At 38.7% G+C, this 19,848-nt stretch overlaps 1 protein-coding gene across 7 annotated transcripts in view; it reads right to left on the bottom strand.

Annotated features, from left to right (window-relative positions):
• Window positions 1-6,955: 6,955 nt before the first annotated feature.
• EML1 (EMAP like 1) overlaps window positions 6,956-19,848 on the bottom strand; it is a 121,442-nt gene continuing 108,549 nt past the window's right edge. For all 7 annotated transcript variants that reach the window (XM_005417880.2, XM_031066349.1, XM_014311852.2 and 4 more), the window contains 10 exons: window positions 19,508-19,662; window positions 18,104-18,229; window positions 17,711-17,842; window positions 16,338-16,405; window positions 14,726-14,814; window positions 14,102-14,199; window positions 13,889-13,976; window positions 13,610-13,705; window positions 8,795-8,925; window positions 6,956-8,505 (listed from right to left, as the gene is read on the bottom strand). In XM_005417880.2, coding sequence (XP_005417937.1) covers window positions 8,380-8,505; window positions 8,795-8,925; window positions 13,610-13,705; window positions 13,889-13,976; window positions 14,102-14,199; window positions 14,726-14,814; window positions 16,338-16,405; window positions 17,711-17,842; window positions 18,104-18,229; window positions 19,508-19,662 — 1,109 coding nt within the window. In that variant the 3' untranslated portion in view covers window positions 6,956-8,379. The remainder of the gene's footprint in view (window positions 8,506-8,794; window positions 8,926-13,609; window positions 13,706-13,888; window positions 13,977-14,101; window positions 14,200-14,725; window positions 14,815-16,337; window positions 16,406-17,710; window positions 17,843-18,103; window positions 18,230-19,507; window positions 19,663-19,848) is intronic.

Here is a 19,848-nt window from a genome sequence, read left to right as displayed (position 1 = left end):
TGCACAGCACAAAGGGGCACAAAGAGCTGAAACCACAGCCACTATGTGCCCCAGTACTGACAGATCCAGCCCTGGAAGCTGCCCACAAGGGACTGCAAACCACTGGGTAAGGACAGGGGTGGCTTCTGCCACTCATTACTCTGTACCTGCACTGCCTCCTGAGCACAGCTACTCTGTGTCCCTGGGCAAGCTGCAACACCTCACTGCATATAAACCTGTGCAGCATCGACCCTTGAAAAGGGTTGGGAGGCTTAACTGCCCATGAGGTGGTTGAGAAGTGATGCAGAAATGCAGTGAGGTTACTAGACTAGACAATTGTATTTGCTGTTTTATTTATTCTTACAGAAAGAAGCAAGAGAGGAAAGACAGAAACCAATCTTGCTGGCCACTAACAGCACAAAAATACAGCAGCATTAAAAATCTTTCTTGTATCAGAATCCACAAGACTTCCTTATCAACATTCATTGGTTGGCCCGCAGCTCACTGTGTTGACAGAAAGACATCACTGGACCATGTAATAATTGCTTGGCTGGGACAAATCTGACATTACATTGCAATCAGAACTGTATGTCTTCTAAGAGACTTAAAGCTGGTCATTTGTATTGACAGATGTATAATCTTTGACACTTGGTACTCTTGGTAATTCACCTGCTCTTTGCTCAAGGGGAAATCTTGACCCTCCAGGGTGGTCTCCATCCTGCTGGACTCATTGGTCTTCCCTCTTCCCACTGCACTTCTCCCTTTCTGCAAATTCTCCTGCAGAGCCCAGCACAGACCTGCACAAGAGAAATGCTGTCCCTAGGACTGCACCTTTCCTGGCTGAGACCTCCTGCATGGCAAACCCTGATGGATCTGCTGCCAGACCTCTGGGTCCTGTTGCAATAACTGCCCTGGGGCCTGCTCTGTGTGTTGTTTCAGAGATTTCATGTTAGGAGGGGAGGAGGAGGAAGAGGATGCCCTCCTTATGCAGTCACACAGCCTGGGGCAACATCCTCTGTAAACATCCTCCTATCAGGAGCTCAAGGTCATCCAGCTGTTTTTCTCAGACACTCCATGCCATGTCCAGGCTGGTGCAGCAAGAGCCTTGTGGTCATTTTTTCCCCACTGAATTTGTCCAGCTCAGAGCTTTCTCTTGACACTCTGGCACTTTCCTGTGGACTTGTCCACAAAACGACCTCTTTTCCCTTGAAAAGGGAAAACAAATGTCCACAATAACTTGTTTTACACATTTATTATTGGAAGGCTCTTCCTAAGCAAGGAGGTTTTAGCCTTGTGAAAGTCACCCTTGAGAGGAATTAATTACATCAATTCATTATATCACATCCAGTAATATATATATGCTTTTATTCCTAGAAGGGATTGTTCCTCAGACAGTAACGACTCAGAACTTTTGCCAAAGATGAAGTTGTACAATTTCACAGACACTTCACTGAGAAAGAAAGAACATGATTTCCAATTTCAGGCACAAAGCAAGATTCAAGGATTCCCAAAATTCAGAGAGAGGTTCATTCCTGGATGTTGGGTTTTCACCATCACCACATCCCTATGATCTTTGGCACCATTTGGCAAAGGCTCCACCTTTGTTTGTTGTGGTTTGTTGTGGCAGCCCAAAGGAGCCATGGTGAGGTCACTCACTGCCTGCACCTGGATTCCCTTAGCAATACTTCATCCAGTTCTGGGATGAAGAAAGGATGAGAAGAGAGTGGAACAAAGAATCAAGTAGCAGAAGAGTACAGCAGGTGCTAAAGGGAATAGGAAAACGGACACTACAGAAAAATGAAGGAATTAATAAGTTTGGAATTTTTATTTTTACCAGAAAAGAAAAGGAAATTACATGAAAATGGAAAAAAATGAGGAAATCATGAAGAAGGGAAAGAAGTAATATAGGAAAGGGCAGAGAATAAGTAGGAAACATAGACTGTTGATATACTTGAATTCTATTTCATTACACTTCCTCCAGTGAAGATGGGAGTCCAACTTTGCTTTCAGGGAGATAATCAGTGCCTCCTCTTGGAAAGGGAGGAGCTCACTGGCACTTTTATTTTTCCTGTTATGCCTTCAGAGAGCAGGGTTTACAGTCACTGGGGAGGCTGAAGCAGGAAGCTGCAGACTTCCAGGCAGCAGGGAGGGGCTCTGCCTTGCAGGCAGACCCTGGGGACCTGTTCAAGGCCAAAGGTGACTTTCCCTCTCACCCACAGCCAGTGGGAAGGGAGTTGGCACAGAGGTGGTGCTGTGCTCCCCAAGCCAGAGGCACTGGGGCTCTCCAGGCTGCTGAGGCTGCGTGTGGCCACATTTTCTGCTGAGCAGGAGCTGCACATATGGGAAATGCCACAGGGCTTTGCACTTGGGCTGAGCCTCCTGTCAGCTCACTCTGCAACTGTTCAAGTAGACAGAGACTCTCAGACAGAGCTCAGCTTCTGCTCTTTTTAGGTGCTGTAAAGAGGCCAAAACACTTGAACCTCTGGTGCAATAACTTTCCCTGTGGTTATACACTGATGTCATAAATTTGATGTTATAATGCCAATGAAAGCTGATGAAAAGGAGAAACAGGGCAGGGAGGAAGGAACCCTAAAATGATGACATTTATCTCAATGAGAAACTGAATCGAGAAAGAACAGCCAGGCAATTGATTTTGTAGAGAGGAGCTCTCTTCAGGCTCGTGCAGACTGTTCCTCCTTCAGCACATCTCTGCAGTGCAAGGGCAATTCAAGGCAACAGCAAATTACAATAATCTAACGTGGCTGCAGAACTCACCCAGGCTTTTTAATCTTTTTCTTTCTAACCATAATGACTGAACAGCCTGAAGGAGATTTCTTTATCCTACAACCTGGAATTTGGAGCAACTGTAGCTCGTGTAGCACTGACAGAATTCACAGAGCAGATGAATTTGCTTCCCTCTGGCTACATGCTTATTCTAGGTAATTCCAAAGGGCAGATTTTAAAAATGTTCATCTCTTACAAGTTCATGATAAAAACCCATTCAGTTGCAGAGACCTAGAAAACAGGTCACCATTCCTCTGGTTCTGAGCTCAGCACCTCAGACTAGACCCAAAAAGGCAGCCTTTAAGGACAGATATGTCCACTACAAACTAACAGAAATGTCTAAATTCCTTTAGTGTAGTCAGGCAAAAGATAGTAGAATCAAACCTCTGTGAAGCTGGTGGGGAAGAACCCCTTGAGTCCAAAACATGAAGCTTTCCTAACGAGACAGACAGAATGTGAGGTCCAAAGGAGTGCCTACAGCATCAGGTGACACTGACAGGCTCTTTTGAAAGGAGGCCCCTTCTTCTACATTTGGCAGGAAATGGGGGGGATCCACAGTGCTGTGACCCATCCTGACTGACACAGCTCTCTGAAGTGGCTTTTGAACATTAGTCCATCGCTATTGCTGCTGCCTCAAAAAAGTCCTGTTGGACTCAGAGCTAGATGGCAGCTTTGGCTGCACTGCATTGATACCTCCATGCAAATTATCACTTGGTCTTCTGCCATTATTTGATGAATTCAGGGGGCAAAGTAGTTCCATTAAGAAAAATGAAATTGCTGCAGAAGTTCATGACTAAGGAGAACCATGAATCTCTCCCAGCAAGAGCATGAATCACTAATGTCCTCACTCAGCCAGCAGCCTCCATCCACACGCAGACACCTGGGAGTGGTTCTGTCCTTCCTTTCCCCGGGAGCTGGCTCCTCATCTCTCATCCTCTGGATGAGGAGGTGCCCTGCCTTGGGGCAGCCCTTGTGCAGGGCAGGCTGCTGCAGCTGGGGCTGCATGGCAGAGACCAGACTGCCCTGGCACAGCTGTGAATCCCAGCCAGCAATGGGAGAAGAGGATTTCAGTTCAGGCTTCCCATAAGTCTGTTCTTTCCACAAGTAATTAAAGTGACATTTTCCTTGCCATCTGTAGGATTTTTTGAGGATGCAATTGAGTGATCTGTCAACAGCCCTGTTTCCAGTAGAAAACAGAGCAAAAAGACTGCCTGCTTCCCTGAGCAGAACCAGAAGAAATTAAAAATGCCAACCCTTGCAAAAATGGGGCTGTTTTGCCCTTGCAAGCTCTTGCACATGAATAATTCTGAAGGAAAATGTTATCCTCTAATATTAAATCTTCTGAAGAATAAAAACCATCCAAACATTTCACATAGGAAATATGACCTTGAATTAACTAACCCCATATTAATTACAATAGTAAAAAATCCATTTTAACAAAATTTATTTGCTCTACAAGGAATTTTTAAAAAGAATTTGAAATGGTAGGATTTTTTAATTCACCGGCATTACAAAAACCATTTTATTTTACATTTATCACCTTCTTTGCTCTTTTTTTTTTCTTAAACTGATTTTTAATATAGTCACTGGTTTTTGTAGAGCTTATCTGGAAATTGTTAATACCTGTCAGGTATTAACAATTGTTGGAAATTGTTAATACCTCTCAGCTTTCACCAACCTGTCAAAACTGAGCACTATCAGAAACATTTATGTAATAATCATCTTCAAGGAAATAATTAAAATAGTACATATTGGATTAAGTTGAAAAAGGCCATAGTTTTGATATCATACCAATATGCATCCTTTCTGAGTAAAATAAATATATGAAGACAGACAGAAGAGGCAAACAAAATAACGAAAATCTCTACTTGGAATTGGGCAATGATCCTAAAAACCAGATTGAGTCTATGTTTATTTTATAAGAGGAAGAAGGAAGTATTTTGAAAGCATTTGTATTGTTTTCTGAATAACTTAAGAGAATAGATAGTATCAACTTTAGTAGCTAACCACTTTGAATACTCTAACAGAGAAGCATTACCCAAATACATGCTCATCATTTTGGACACATATGACAGTCACAGTGTTGGAGTGAGTATAGGATCCCAAAATCCCTTTGCTAAATGCCACAGAACAGAGAAAAAAAATCCCTACCATAAAAATATTTCAAAATCGAAGTACATGATGCAAATTAGAAGCTGTCCACAGAGATGCAATTGAGAAACAACAGAACAGTGCTGGTCCCCTCAGTGTCCCCACTCAGGGAGGTGGCAGGGCAGGGAGAAAGGGCTGAAAGCAGATGCACTCACTGATATCCTGAAGTGCAAGTCACAGAAGTGTGAACAGATATACAATAAGGAACCAGGAACACAGCCCCAAAACTATCAGAGAGGGAGTCAGGGCCTCTGGCTTTATGAGCAGGTAAGGGCAGCAACATGTGCCAGTCATGGATGCAGTCCTGGGAGCTGAACAGTAATGCTAGAATGAAGGGAAGAAAAGCAAGAAATGGGAACTGAAACCAAAGGAAGCTGAAGGGGAGTATCTGAATGCTTGGTAGGCAATAGCAATACACAAAATACATGAAAAGATGAGGTTCTTCTTCAAGAAACACTGCACCTGCTGCAGCTAGGATGAAGGGAGGGAACAGACAAAAGCAGAACTCAGGTGTGTCTTCAGCCACGGACTTCAGACCACCCTTATGCTCTGTGGCAGGGCAGGAAAGAGAGCTGCTGCAGACAGAGGGTCAGGTAAAGAATTCAGGTGTTTTTGAGAGAATAAAATACACAAAGCTTATTCTTTATTTTATTTTATATTGTTCCCTTTTTCTTGTAAAGTGAAAAAGGAGACACTCCTGAGAAAACAAATAAATGCAAGAACAAAGGAACAAGGAGGGAAGACAGGAGAGCTGAAGATTAGCTGTAACAATGGCAAAATTGTGTAGAGTTTCCTGGATAAAGAAAGGAGAATAACAGTCATCAAACGGATATTTGGCTTAAGACATTGCCCACCATTTGCCAATTCAGCTAATACATTTATCGGGTTTTCATAGAGGAACAAAGACACATTTAACAGCAAAAGTTAGAAACAGAGGAGCAGCAGAGGCACAGATGGGATGGGATTGTTGAAAAGCCCTTTGATCAGTAACCCTAGGGATGAACTTGCAGTATTCCTCATCTATTTCTTCTAAAGGATAACAGTTTAAAATGAAAAAGGGATCACAAATGCTTTACTATATCCCAAGAGTAGCACCATGTGAGAAGGATAAAAGGGAATGAGCCAAGCCAATTTGCAGCTCCTGTTTTCTCTGCTGCAAGTAGTGACAAGTCATCTACAGTTCCAAAAGCAGAAAACCTGAAAGTACCCCATTTGCAAAAGCAAATTTAAAAAAAATTAAAAATCAACAGAAGGCATTGTAGATAACCAAGCATCCAGACACAATGAAAACCTGTCACTTGTGTGTTATGGACTCTTGTGACTGGGTTAACCTTAGAAAGGGTAAGGGTATTGTGCCTTACCTTCACACACTTCAAGAAGAGGGAGATTAACATCACTATTGAAAAAAGTTGTTCCAGTGCTCCTTTGGCCATTTATTTTTCACATTGCACAGCTAGATCAGAAACTGAGGAAACAGGATTTTTGTCTGCCTTAGTTGTTGTGTCCCAGCTGGGTTCTGCTTATGGCCACAATAACTCTTGTGCTGCTGCACGGGATCAGAGTAACCAGCCGGGATCAAGACCTTCAGTGACAGCACCAGGTAACATCAGGGTAAAGTGACCCTGACACCATGGCCTTCAAAGGTCTTGCCTGAGGACAAGTTCCTAACACAAAAATTGTCAAGAGCTCTTGCCACGAGCATAAATCTGAGCAGTGGAACAACATTCCACCAGCTGAGCACCCAGAAACAATAAATGTGTACTGGGAGGCAGGACCAAGGCAGTTTGTAGGTGAGAGCATATGGTGTGTCCTTCCTGCTGCAAAGCTGGAGTTTCACTCTCCAGGGATGTATTGTCATCATGCTCCCAGGGTCATGGGCACATATAAAATTATGTACCCCAAAATCTAGATTTTACTGCCAAATATTTTCAAATGCATCTCTAATTGAGAAATCACAAATGTGTGTTGTTAACTAAAAGCCTGTCTCTTTATCATGCTTAAACAAAGACACCTTACTAAACAAGAAGAATGCATTGAGATGTCACTTTAATACATGTTTATTGGTGTCCTGCACTTTCAGTGTAGGAGGTTGGAGATGTAATAAAAAAGTTTCAAAATTTATTCGTTCAATTTCATTTAAATCACTCTAAACAACCAGTGCTTTAGAGTTCAGAGAATTAACATTTACTGTCCATTACAAGCAAAATTTTAATATTACCTTTTTCGAGTCCACTTAGAACTCTTCTTTTAAAATTCTTCAGATACATTCCTCATAGTAAACAATACATTTCAATCTGTGTCACAATCAACATTGATAAGGCCTTCTTAACCATTTTATACCACCTCCACTGTTACTTCATTGCAAAACACAATCTTATTTCATACTATAAATACCCATCCATGCACAAAACACAGGGGCCAGAAGTTACACATTAATATTTCATGTAGGCTTCCAAGTCTTCCTTTTCCCTCTGCAGGTTTATGGTACACTTAAAAAGATATCTTTAGACTTGGTCTACTTGGTCTTAAAATACAAATATACAGTATCCATAAGCATAAAAAAGTAAAGCTAGATGGCCTTACCATTTGTTATGAACTGCTAAAATCTTATACATGTACAATATAGCATCATGCTGATTAATATACATATTAGTTAAATATATGAGCCAATAATGGGGATGTGGCCAAGCTTTATTGGTTTGTTTTCAAAAAGAAATTTTTCATATACAAGTAAAAAGATTTTTAATTTAAACTCATATGGACTACCTGAACCACACAGACATCTGTAAGCCCTGCTGAAAAATTCAGGTCAAACTGGGACAAAGCCTGCTGATTCATTGGAAAAGGAACACAACTCCTCATGGGTGACACCCACATTGTGCTGTTACCAAGAGAATGCAAATTTACCAGCATTCACATTTTCAGGTCTAGAACACTAATTTTTGCATCTTAAATTGCAGTTTATACTTTATATATCTATTCATCAGCCTCCAGCAGAAACAGTTCAGTACCTTGACATTGTCATAGATTTTTCTATATAAGTAGATATATAGTACAAAGTGTAGATAGTGAAACGAATAAGCACATATATACAGTCTTTGAAAGGCATTTTTGTGACCAGTTTAGCAGTGTTTATAGAAAACATTTAAGATAGTCACATTCTGCTGATACCACTGTATTGCAAACTGTCAAGCCACATTTCTTATATTAAACTTGTACTGCATTGTATATTGTACAACAGAGAACGATCAATCTTAAGGTGTGACACAATGGAAAAAAAATACTAGACTGAGTAAGGTAACCAGCACAGGGCTTAATTTTCCTGAGGTTTGTAAGAATTTTTTAAACAAAAATCACAGTGACCAGGCTAAACTGCAAACATACTGTTAAGTTTTAAATATACAGTTTATACATAAGTTCTGTGCATGGTCGACTCAACTGTGTATGTTCATGCTGATGTTTCCTTTAAATGACTCGCCACTGCATAATACTTGTGTCCTTTCCTCCTGTGGAGATGAGGTGGGTGTCTTCACAGAGAAAATCTACATTAGTTACATGACTACTATGTCCACCGTACACATGGCTTGGAGCCTAGAAAACACCATATTAGTGAGAATAAAAGCATCTCATTAGAACATTCATGCAACAATTAAACTAAGGCATCATGTCATTCTCTTGAAGTATTTTAATATTAAATTAACTTTTAAATGTAATTGTTCTCTCAATCAACTTTAAATAAATCCCTTAGATATATAAATACTCCCATTCTTGCTGTTCTGATGTGTTTTGGGGTTTGGGTTTTTTTTTTTTTGTTCAAAGGAAAACAACATTTAATGCATTTGTGCAAACTACAAGAGTAAATTTTTGGGAAATACCTTACCCTGAACTGTGAGCATGGGTATGAGAAGAGATGTACTTTGCCAAAGTCATCTCCTGTTGATAGCAGTTTCCTCCCATGCGACCGACAGACAGCGTTGATATCTGTGCCATCTGAACCTTCAGGCCACACACCTGAAACACAGAGGGACTCATTAAAGGCTTTTATACAGGAAATAAAAGTGACAGCCTAAGTTCCTGTTAAAATATTAATAAAGGATGACTTGTTTAAGGAAAAGAAAAACCTATAAAAATAACTGCATCTGAGTCAGAATGTGTACTTCCATACCACCTAAAGTCCAGATCCCATTAGGTAATCAAGCACATAAAAAACCACTTTATTCCCTCTAGTCAGCAAAGTGCTTTGTACTCTGAGAAGATGCATTCTGCTGATTACAGTCATGTGTCTGAGCCTGAAAGAATTTTCATATGGTTATGTGGAAAAGTAACAGTTACTGCTTTTATTTTCCCTTCTCCTTTTGTATGAGTTAACAGACTTTTTTCATATTACATGGGTATGTTTTTTACACTAGAATATGATCCAAAAGTAATTTCTTCATATTACTAAAGTCTAAAGTCTATGAAAAAGACATTCTATCGTTTAAATTATTATTTATTAATTAATAGATCCCTTGAAAAGGAACTGAACCTACTATAAGGTTTATAAATGCTTTTGTTCTACTCTGAGAACTTCTCTTCCTTCCCCACATACTGTACTCTTTGCTGTTCCTGCATGAAGTAGTGTCCTAAAATCAAACTGTAAGGTCAACAGTGCAGAGACCAAATCTGTGCACCACATCTTCAAAGCCTTTGAACACTCGCCTGTAATAAATTGCAATTTTACTAAAATCCACCCAGTTATTGAAATTTCAGGATTTTGTATGCAATTCTGCAGCCTTTTTTTTCGGTTATGATTTTCTAATTTAGATTTTATCTAATCCCTACTCAACATAAAGGGCACCAAGCTTTCAGAGACCACTGTCATCTTCAGTTTTACTGTGTGTTCTGCCGTCATGACTTGGCAAAACTCCTGCTGTGTCTTGGCTCTGTGACTTTCAATGCGTGTCCCTGTGTCACCTGTCCTCTGCAGTGCGTCCCTGTATCACCTGTCCTCTGCAGTGTGCCCCTGTGTCACCTGTCCCCTGCAGTGTGTCCCTGCAGCTGTGCCCACTCACGGGCATGCTCCTCCTCTGCTGCTGCTGCTGCAGCTCAGGGTGGGAGAGTTCCTATTCCCCTAAGAACTCCCAAGGCACACTCCAGTTCCTCCTCCTTTGGGATACTTCAAAACCCCACAGTGGGCATTTGCCATGCACTGTGGGATCAGCTATCCTTCAGTCACTGGGATTCTTCCCAAATACAGCCTTTGTATCACTGCACAGCAATTCACTACGAGGAGGTCATTCCATGTCTTCATAAGGAATTACAAGTTGCTGTAAATCAAATGCAAAGTCTGATTTGTAGACTGCTTTTGACTTTCCTGTTGTGTGTGGAAACACCACATTGCTAGATCAGGGATAGTAAAAGAGGCCCAAATAAATGGAAGCTGCAAAGAAACATAATAATTGCTACTAACAGTAATAATTGCTGGAATTAGGAACATGCAGAACAAAGAGAAACAGAAAATTTTTCAATATCTGCTTTGACAAGAAGGAGGCTATATGAATATCAAATGCTAGCTGAAAAGAGGTAGGAGTTTTCTCAAGAGGTCACTATGACAAGCTGAATATATAACCCCTAAAGGATAAATAACTCCTGAAGGAAATGGTTAAAGAAACAAGATTGCCATTTTGAAATGGGCAAAGGATAATGGCAGGATTTTTCTGTGAATCTCTTGGTTCTTTCAAAATTTATTCCAGTGCCTCAGTTTTTATGAATATGAAAATTGAATCCCCCTTGCTGAAAAAGTAGTCCTTATTTTTTCCCATCCTCTGTAGACCTGTAAAAAAGACCATTTCCTTTCTCTCATTTGAAGACTGATGCCATGCTATTTTTTCCTCCTCTTCCCTAAAATCCATTCATTACATCTCTTCTCCCAGAACAATATTTAGATGGATAATTAATTATTCTTGCTAGTCAGCACATTATCTGTTGGTCCAATGTGCAAAAAGCAGAAGCAGCCATTCGAGCTGTGACTGAAGCCAATACTGATAAATGGATAATTGGTTCACATTTTGCATGGCATCCTTTTCATTACACATCTCACTAATGTATCTGCCTTTCCTACAATAGCATAATGCTGTTGACTCATGTTCAGTTTGTATGCAAAAGTAATCTGATCTTTCTGTGCAGATCTGCTCTCAGCTGTTCTGCATTTGTACAACTGGGTTCTGCCATTCTAGTGGGGTGCCTCCTCTTTGACTCTATTGAATTCCTTCCTTCTTTCATACCACTCCTCTGTTTCTCAAGATAACTTGCTAATCCTGAAGCTTTACACCACCTACAAACTTGACATATTGATTTATCATGCATGCTATTAATAAAGATATTCAAACATAATAATCCATTTACAGTGTTCTAGTCGGTTTTGAGTCTGAGTTCCAACCAGTCTGAGTTCTGCTTTGCTTGCAATGTTGTCAGGCTTTGTACAGTGTCTTGTATTTCTTCTGTTTCTGTTCTTCACCTCAAACACTACTTTTTTAAAAATGGGCATGTGCTATGAACTGATATCTTGTGTATCCAGCAGCACACAGCTCTTGAAAGAGCTTGTAGATCAGTAAGTGTTTTAAAGTCTTTGCTCCTTCACATTTATGTGTTTGTATCACTAAAACATTCCCCCCTCAAGTACACTTTTTACATGCTATTGACTTTCAGTTGAATCATCTCTAAACACTTGCAGGCTGACTAATCTGTTCCCATGCTCAAAGACAGGTGTTCAAGGGACCAGAGTTCCCTTTTCCCCCTGCATTGGTTATGCTGAGCTGTGGGTGCTGTGCATAGTTTGGCATTTTTATGTGGTTCTACCAGAGAGAGAAAATCCCTGGCTTCAGTCAGCCATAGCTACTGAAAAATTAATATACTAGAAGACCCACATCCTGGATGCTGTGATTGCTGCTTCTGTGTCCATTGCTGCTTTTGTGTCCAGTGAGGCCATCCCAGCAAGCACTGATTGACTTAGAATAAAAATAGACTGGTTTCCAGCTCATAATCTATGTGCTTCTTCAATTTGTTATTCTAGCCACTCACTTTGCACTTTAGCATCTCTACATGGGCTTTGAAGGCATATATATGACCCTGCAGATATTGCTTTCATTCTCCAGTTTTTCAGTACTTTGCCTGTTCTCTGTGAGGTGCTGAAAATAAGTACTAATGGTCTCAAGCTGACACTAACCAGTTTTTTTTACAGATACAACAAGGTTAATCACACTCAAATACTTTGGAAATACCTGACTTATTTCAACTTTCCAAATTACTCCTTCCCTACTGAAAGCAGTAGGCACTAACTGGTTTTGTTTTTAAATTGTAGTAAGTGTTTTATTTAAGAAATATTTTTAAAAGCATTGGGTTTTGTAACACTTCAGTGTCATGTCTCCTTCCCTCTCAGCAGATTATTTTGTCCCATGCTCTGGCTCACAAAGCTGATCTGTTGCAAGAGGGAGATTCCCCCTCAAGTGTGACATGCCTCTCTCTTCTGACTTTCTAGGCATCAAAAGCAGCCCCAGATTCTAATAGCACTGTATTTTGCAGGAATCTGAACTAAAAAGTAAGAAACCCTCACATAAAGTATTTAGTATCTCCGAGTATCTGAACCTGTGATGCTAAATGCAAGGACTTTGTAGCTTTGCAACTATATGTAGGGTGTACTCAAAGCCCAGAAATATTTTAATAGTTCCATAAGAGCCTCTATCCCTTAAATGAAAAATGCATCATGTCAACATGCAGCCAGTCTTGCAGCATTTACTAAATCTGTGTGCGGTGATGTCCAAGTGCTATCCAAGCACTGCTTGTCAGCTAAATGACAGAAAACTTGAAGGTGTTTTCCCAGCACACTGCTACTACCACAGCATCTTCAGGCCCTTGAAAATTGAAACCATGCCCTTTCTGTCTACCTTCAAACTCATCACTGCAATCTATTCTACTTGAAACATGGGTGCAAATATTCCTTGTTTACCACTTATACTAAACCAGACTCTGAACTTCTACCATGGCTTTCTACTTCCTCTTGAGGACTCAAGAATTTGAAGCTTCTTGTACTCAGTGTTTGTAACCATCTGTCCAGCCCTGCACATATTGTGAAATGACTACAAAGCTACAGAGTACATTGGGGAAAGTGGATCCTTCAAAACTGGCAAAAGAGAAGTCCCATGGAAACAAACCACTGGATTTTGTTATGTTTTTCTTTTTGAATTTTTTTTCACTCAATTTAATTGCTACAGACTCTATCACAATACATGATAAGTTTTTAATGAATGAGACTATCATTCATTTTGTGCTTGCACAGTAACCAGAGCAAAGGAAACCAGTTCTGGTAAGGGAATTTGACCCAGTAACTGCCTAAATACATGACAATTTCACAGAACTGGTACTTTAAATTAAAAATGATGAGAAGCTGCTGTACTGTGACAGAAAGGGCCGTATGTGATTTTTTCTTTATCTCCCACTTATGTTGTAATATGATATTTGTACTTGAAGCTAGCAAGAATATTAAATCAGAGTCTTTCTGGATTGAAATAAGAAGACAGATTGTAATAAAAATGGCATAACAGAAGTTCTGTATTTTTCCCTGAATTATGAATAGTCATGTTTCATAAGCAAAAGTTGGCATTCCAAGTGTTTGTTAATAAGAAGAATGGTAAGAGCTTTTAAGAGGAAATATACTTACCAAAAACATGGAATCCTAAAGTACAGGTGTAAGTGGCCCATTCTATATCCCTAGTTGTTTCAACACTCACAACTTGTTTACAAGCAGAGGGGATCCCTAGAAAAGAAAAAACCCCACATAACAACATATTTAATTCTCAAATTGTATAGATTTCTGATTACACCAGATGAATTAAAACATATGGTTGATCTTGGCAGTTATATGGTCTCATTTAAATTTTAAATCTGTGTTAGACTGCATGAACTTTGCACAAAAGGACTAAATATAATTCTTACTCACAGTATAAGATTTCATAGTCTCCTGAATTAGACACGAGATATTGTGAATTAACAGACCAATCCAGATGAGTAATGAAGCTGGAATGACCCTACAAAGAGAAAATGTATTGTATCAACTGCACTAACAGTGTGCCACAATGTGACAGTATTAATACAGTGCTGCAAAATACACTTTGGGTGTTGATACTGAACCAGGAGAAAAAAGGTTACTTACTGAACATTTGCCAATTCTAGTGTACTTTCTTCCATTTTCACTTACACCATATATATAAATACAGTTGTCATGGGAACCTATTGCCAAGAAGTTTCCATCTATAAACAGAAAAGTGAAACTGCAATTATTGCTGTAAGAAAGAACTTAACCTAATTTTGTGAAGTTTGTTTGAAAAGTCACAGACAAGAGGAACTGTTCTTAAAGGCCTTGATACTAAAAAATGAATAAATTAAATTTTACTTTTAATTTTCCAGTTGCATATTGATGTATCTATCACTACTAAAACCCAGCAATTTAATACTAATAAATATTACTGTTAAAAACACATGACATTTTTGGAAGCAGCTATAGTCCATTTAGGGCTAACCTGATTGCAACAACCAGCAGAGTTAAGTCTTTTTCTTCCCCCTTCTTCACAGTGAAACCATATTGAACACGTTGGGGAGGGAGGGAAAACAAAACCAGAGCTTAAGATACCACCCATAAAGTCCTGCCAATGTTTCTTGGCACACTTATTTTCAACTTCAGTGTGGCAAGAAGGGACTTATTATAAAACAAGCCAACCCTTAATTTAATAAAAAAATTCAATGCCTTTTTTTTCCCAGTAAATAAATGCTCTCAAACCTGGTGAGTAACGCATTACAGACAGCTGTTCGTTTCCATCTGTGTGTACAGTGACCAAGTCTTTTGTTTCTGTGTCAAACACAAACCACCTGTTGTAAACACAGAAAGAGGCCAATAAATCATTCCAAAAGGAATTTAAATCTACTGTAATCTTGACCAACTTTTCTTCTGTCAAAATAGCATAAGTTTTATACCAAGAAGAGAAAAATAGCAAATGCTACTCAGTTTGGTCTATTTTTACTTTAACACAAGGATAGTTTCTTTCACATCTTTTTAAACTGTAAAAATGCATGGGCATTGACCCCAATATCAGCCTTCAGATTTTAGTGTGTTTTAGTATGCTATGCATAAGAATAAAATAAGCATTGCTTGTGATGTCCCTTCTCCTTTAAAGACCTTCCTCTATGCTATGCTCATGTTTAAACTGATGGTTGCATTAAATCCTAGAGCAAGGGAAAACACAAGTAAGCATCAGGACCATTCTCTTCTGATAGAAGAAAGAAATTAATTAATTTATTTTAAAGTGAATTAATTCATTATTTTTTCAGTAGTTTAATTTAATTGGTTAATTTTAATGAACCAAAAATTAGTTTGTGAAAACCTGTAGAAAGGACAAAGATAAAATTTGCATTTCAATACTTGCAACAGATTACTAAAGACAAAGAGAATATTCCTCTCAAAGTTTCTCCTTCTGTTTTACTTTATTTAGTAGATAAAGTACATTCAGTAACAAAAGTAAGTCCTTTATTTAGGATTGATATAGAATCTGAAATAAGCTTGCCTCATAACCTACAAGCTTCCTGTATGTTCTCAGTGAACTGGAACTGTTTTCAGTACTAAGAGCCAAGCCTGCCCTCAAGTGACACTAAAGGAGAGAGAGAAGTTAGACAAAGGCAGTCCCTCCTGTGAGAGACAACCACAGATAAACCCAGCAGCTGCCACTGATGTCACCAAGGGCTCAACCTGCTGCCTAAAATACTCTCCTGCACCTCAGTTTCCTCTGCCTCGTTTATCCCTCACACGCTGCAAGTCTCTTAATGTGCATTTTTACACTATGTCTAGCACAGTGGAACATTTGCCAATATTTTTAAAGCCTCTCTGGTTGTCACTGCATTAGGGATCATGAACCACTCACTACATTTTCCAACACACGGAATTTTTTCTATGTGAATTCCTCCATGCAGCCCTAGAGGCCCTGGAGGAAATCTCCCTCCACTACATCAGACTCGTCCTTTGGCCTCTCCTTTTTCCCAGTGGACACAAAGATTTAACATTTAGGTCACTGGTATGGTGACAGTACTTCCCATGCCAGGTCTCACAGCTAACCCAGACTTCCTGCCCTCTCTAAATGTCCTCCTCCCACTGATCTACACTGTCTCTCTCCCAGGGCAGAAACCACCTCTTTGCTCATGCAACACTCAGCAAACACAGGGTGCTGGCCCAAGCCTAGGGTTTCTAGGCACTAAGGCAATACAAATAAATTTCACTGTGACATTCAATAGAAATCAATAGTGAATGAAGACGTGTGATTGCATACATTTACACGAGCTTGGATGTGAGCTGGAAAAATCAGTGTTTTTTGGTGCCCAAGGTGTAGCTCTGCACCTCTTACCTTCCAGTTAGTGTCCCTACTGCAACAACAGATGCTGAAGGATGAAAACCTGAAGACTGTGCTGGATCCTGAAATGTTTCAGAAAGACACATGCTTTTTTATCAGTACATGCTATCAAGTTATAACAAAAACACAATTCAATTATTTGCCCCTGGAACAGAGTAAAATTATCTTGCTGATTTTTAGGGGTCGTTTTTTCTCTTTCAATATAAACTTGAGGCGTAAAAAAGCACTTTTAACTAATTGAAATATTATCAAATTAACTTATTTTCCCTCTATACAAGGCCACTCTTTTCTTTACTCTCTAAAAATAATTTGGTGAGTGATTTCATAACAATAATATTGGCAATGGCAGCTTCTCAATAAATCCCAAAGAAATAAGAGATAAAAATAACTTCTTAAACTAGAGCTGACCTTAGAATTAAGCTTCAAAGCTGCAGTTTACCTACAGTCTGAAGGACAAGAAAGTCCCTTATTCAACAAAGGTATGTGGCACTTTGCAGGAGGGGTAAAGCCTAACTCCTACACACACCAACACCTTTTTCCAGCACCTGCTAAGCTGCAGCTCAGTGGGAGATTAAGGGCATAAACTGGGTTTCTTATTTGGATGTGCAATTTTAAAACATTTTACTTTGTAAAACTTTAGAGTTATTCTTGCAATTTAAACATATGTCTAAAAACAAGGTAAGCATTTTCTTTCTAATACTTGTCCAGTTACAAAGAATGAGGTCCAGAACTTTTCAGGTTATAGCAGAAAATACCAATATAACTTTTTTCCCCCTTATACCATTAAAACATAATTTTAAAATGCAAGCAAAAAACCCATCCAGTGATCCATCTCATGGAAATGCTCGTGTCCTTAATTTTCTGTATTTCAAAACACTATCACATTGTAGCTCTTTCAGTAAAGCTGCTGACATTTTTAGTAATTGGTCATTACTAGCCCTAGTGCTAGGTGGAAAGGATATTCTCATTAATTATAAGCAAGCGACTAATTTGAAAGAATTACTAACTCTAAAGAAAATTTCAGAGAATTGTTGAGATCCAGGATTTCTATGCACAGCTTCTAATACACTACAGCATTCCAGAGAGGAAAATTTCCTAATGTTTTTAAAGTATAATTTCATAGCAAAGGCAAAGATATTTTATTGAATAAACCAGAGGTTCAAACAGTGCATTTAATCTAACTTGTACCCAGAATAGTTACATTAAAAAGCTTTTACATTGATCTCTATGACAAAAATAGGTTAACATGAAATGATTTTTTCCCCTCAAGTTAATGTTTTAAGGTAATTTTGAACAATAATCTTAAGGAAAAACAAAATGACTAGAGAATTTCTGTAACAGGAGAGCTGCCTTTAATAAATGTATACCTCTATAATCTTGTTCCAGATAGGATGGTGAGTGGTTGCATCCCAGAGTGTAATGTGTTTGTCATGTCCACATGTGAAGAACTGAGGCTTAGAGGAATGGACTGCAAGTCCCCAAAGCTCATCGGTGTGGCCCTATGCAAGCAGAGATGTTTTTAGACAAGAAGGTCAGGCCATCAAATCTAAACATGTTTAAACAGTGTTAAAATGACCAAACTATATATTGAAATATTCCAAAAATATGTTAGCTCTAGATAGATACATATTTATAATTATTCTTATTGCTGAATGTACTGTAATAATAAATCAGATGCATATTTATGAAAATTAATTTTAAACTGGATATTTACTGCTCTTACAGACTTAGAAGTGCTCCTGTAAGGAAACCCAGCTTACCTGGGTAATTGGGAAAAAGTCTCCTGACAGGGTGCCCTGTAGGACGAAGTTTCTGGTGGTTCCTATTAATACAACATCCCCTTTTCCCTCTGTTACTGTTCTTATTGGACCAAACTGCTCTGGAATCTGTCGTCAGAACACACAAAAGGACAGATAAGTCAGACAATTTGTCAGGTATTGCCATTTTTAAATGGCAAATGTGTTTTAATAAATATTGCACAGCAAAGAAATGAAACAAATTAATACACGTGGCTGTCTTGCAAAATTTTATAACAACTTGCATCAGCTCAGTAACTTCTATAATATTGCAAGACAAGACATTCTTATCTATAGAATACTCAGCTAAATCAAGTATTTCAAGAAACACAAAAGGCTCCTTCATGCTGTGTTAATTCAATAGTATTTAATTGCAGCTGTGATATCAGAATAAGGATTCCTACTCTGAGCATTTTCTGGCAATGAATGTTTCTTTAATTGCAGCCTTGGTTCTGAAAGAGCCAGTGCAAATCTCTAAAATAAAGTTCAAGGGAAGATGTAAAATAACAAGGAATACCAGAACATGAACAAATAAGAGAAAAAAGAAGGACATCACAGTTAGAAACAGCAAAAAAAAGCATGTCCCTTGTACTGTGTTAAAAACTGAATTACAAAAAGAGACATGCCAGTTGCATATATATTTGCAACATTAAATATTATTAATATTATAAAGGTAATTATATAGTATTATTATTTCATTATGATTTAATATTATATAGTAGAGTTGAAGCCCTTCCTCAGACTTTTCTGTTGATTCTTCTCTTACATTCAGTATGTAAACAGTCAAAGTAGTTGTGTCCAAAAAAATTCTGCTTTAGTCTTCTAAGTTCCTACATAGCAGCTGAAGTAATTTTCAAATTTTGTTTCAATTACATTTTAAAAACAACAACATCAACCAAGAAATGAATGAAAAACTTTAAGTATTAAAACCCTAAAAAAATCCTGACATCATTCTGGGAAAGAGGAATGTATAAAACCATTTCAATACTGTAATACTCTGAAGTTAAACATTACCTCACATTAGTAAATGCAAAGAAAGGAAGAAATAATATGGAAAGATACACAAGATTTTTTTTCCAACTACCACAGTCCTTAGAAAGGAAATACTATGTTAATGAATAGGCAATCACAGGAATGACCTGAGGACTGAAAATTTGAGGTGTCCTGTGCAGGGCCAGGAGTTGGACTCCATGATCCTGATTGGTCCCTTCCAACTCAGCATATGAAAATACTGTATTTTACCAGTGATTTGCTTTCCCATAGAACACAGATCCATAAGAAAAAAAAAAAAAAGATCAAAAAACCTTCTCAGAGGACAATAGAATTTTATTTTAAGTAGCAAAGTAATTTCAAATTAGGCAATATCACCTCAGTTTTGTGAATTTTTTGGTAGTTTCCATTCCAAGAGATCAGCTTTCGGTCTTTTCCTCCCCCTGATACCAAAGTGCCATCTCGCAGCATACACAGGGCAAAGATTCCACCCTCGTGTGCTCCTTGAACTGCGTGGCTTATTCTGTTGGTACCTGAATAGAAGGGAAAAAGGCATTATTACTGAAATACTTAGCTTAATAGCTCCTTTCCCCCCATTTTTTTTCTCCATTTCTCTACTATCTCTCAAGGATTGCATTTAAACAATGATAACAGTGGGCATGGGGTGCTGGACCAAAACAGACCCACAGAAGAGGTTGAATTAGTACATTTTACGATAT

Source organism: Geospiza fortis, unplaced genomic scaffold (assembly GCF_000277835.1).
Source record: "Geospiza fortis unplaced genomic scaffold, GeoFor_1.0 scaffold23, whole genome shotgun sequence".
NCBI classification, from domain to species: Eukaryota; Metazoa; Chordata; class Aves; order Passeriformes; family Thraupidae; genus Geospiza; species Geospiza fortis.
The sequence above is the reverse complement of the archived record's forward strand: the minus strand, read 5'-3'. Positions and strand labels throughout refer to the sequence as shown.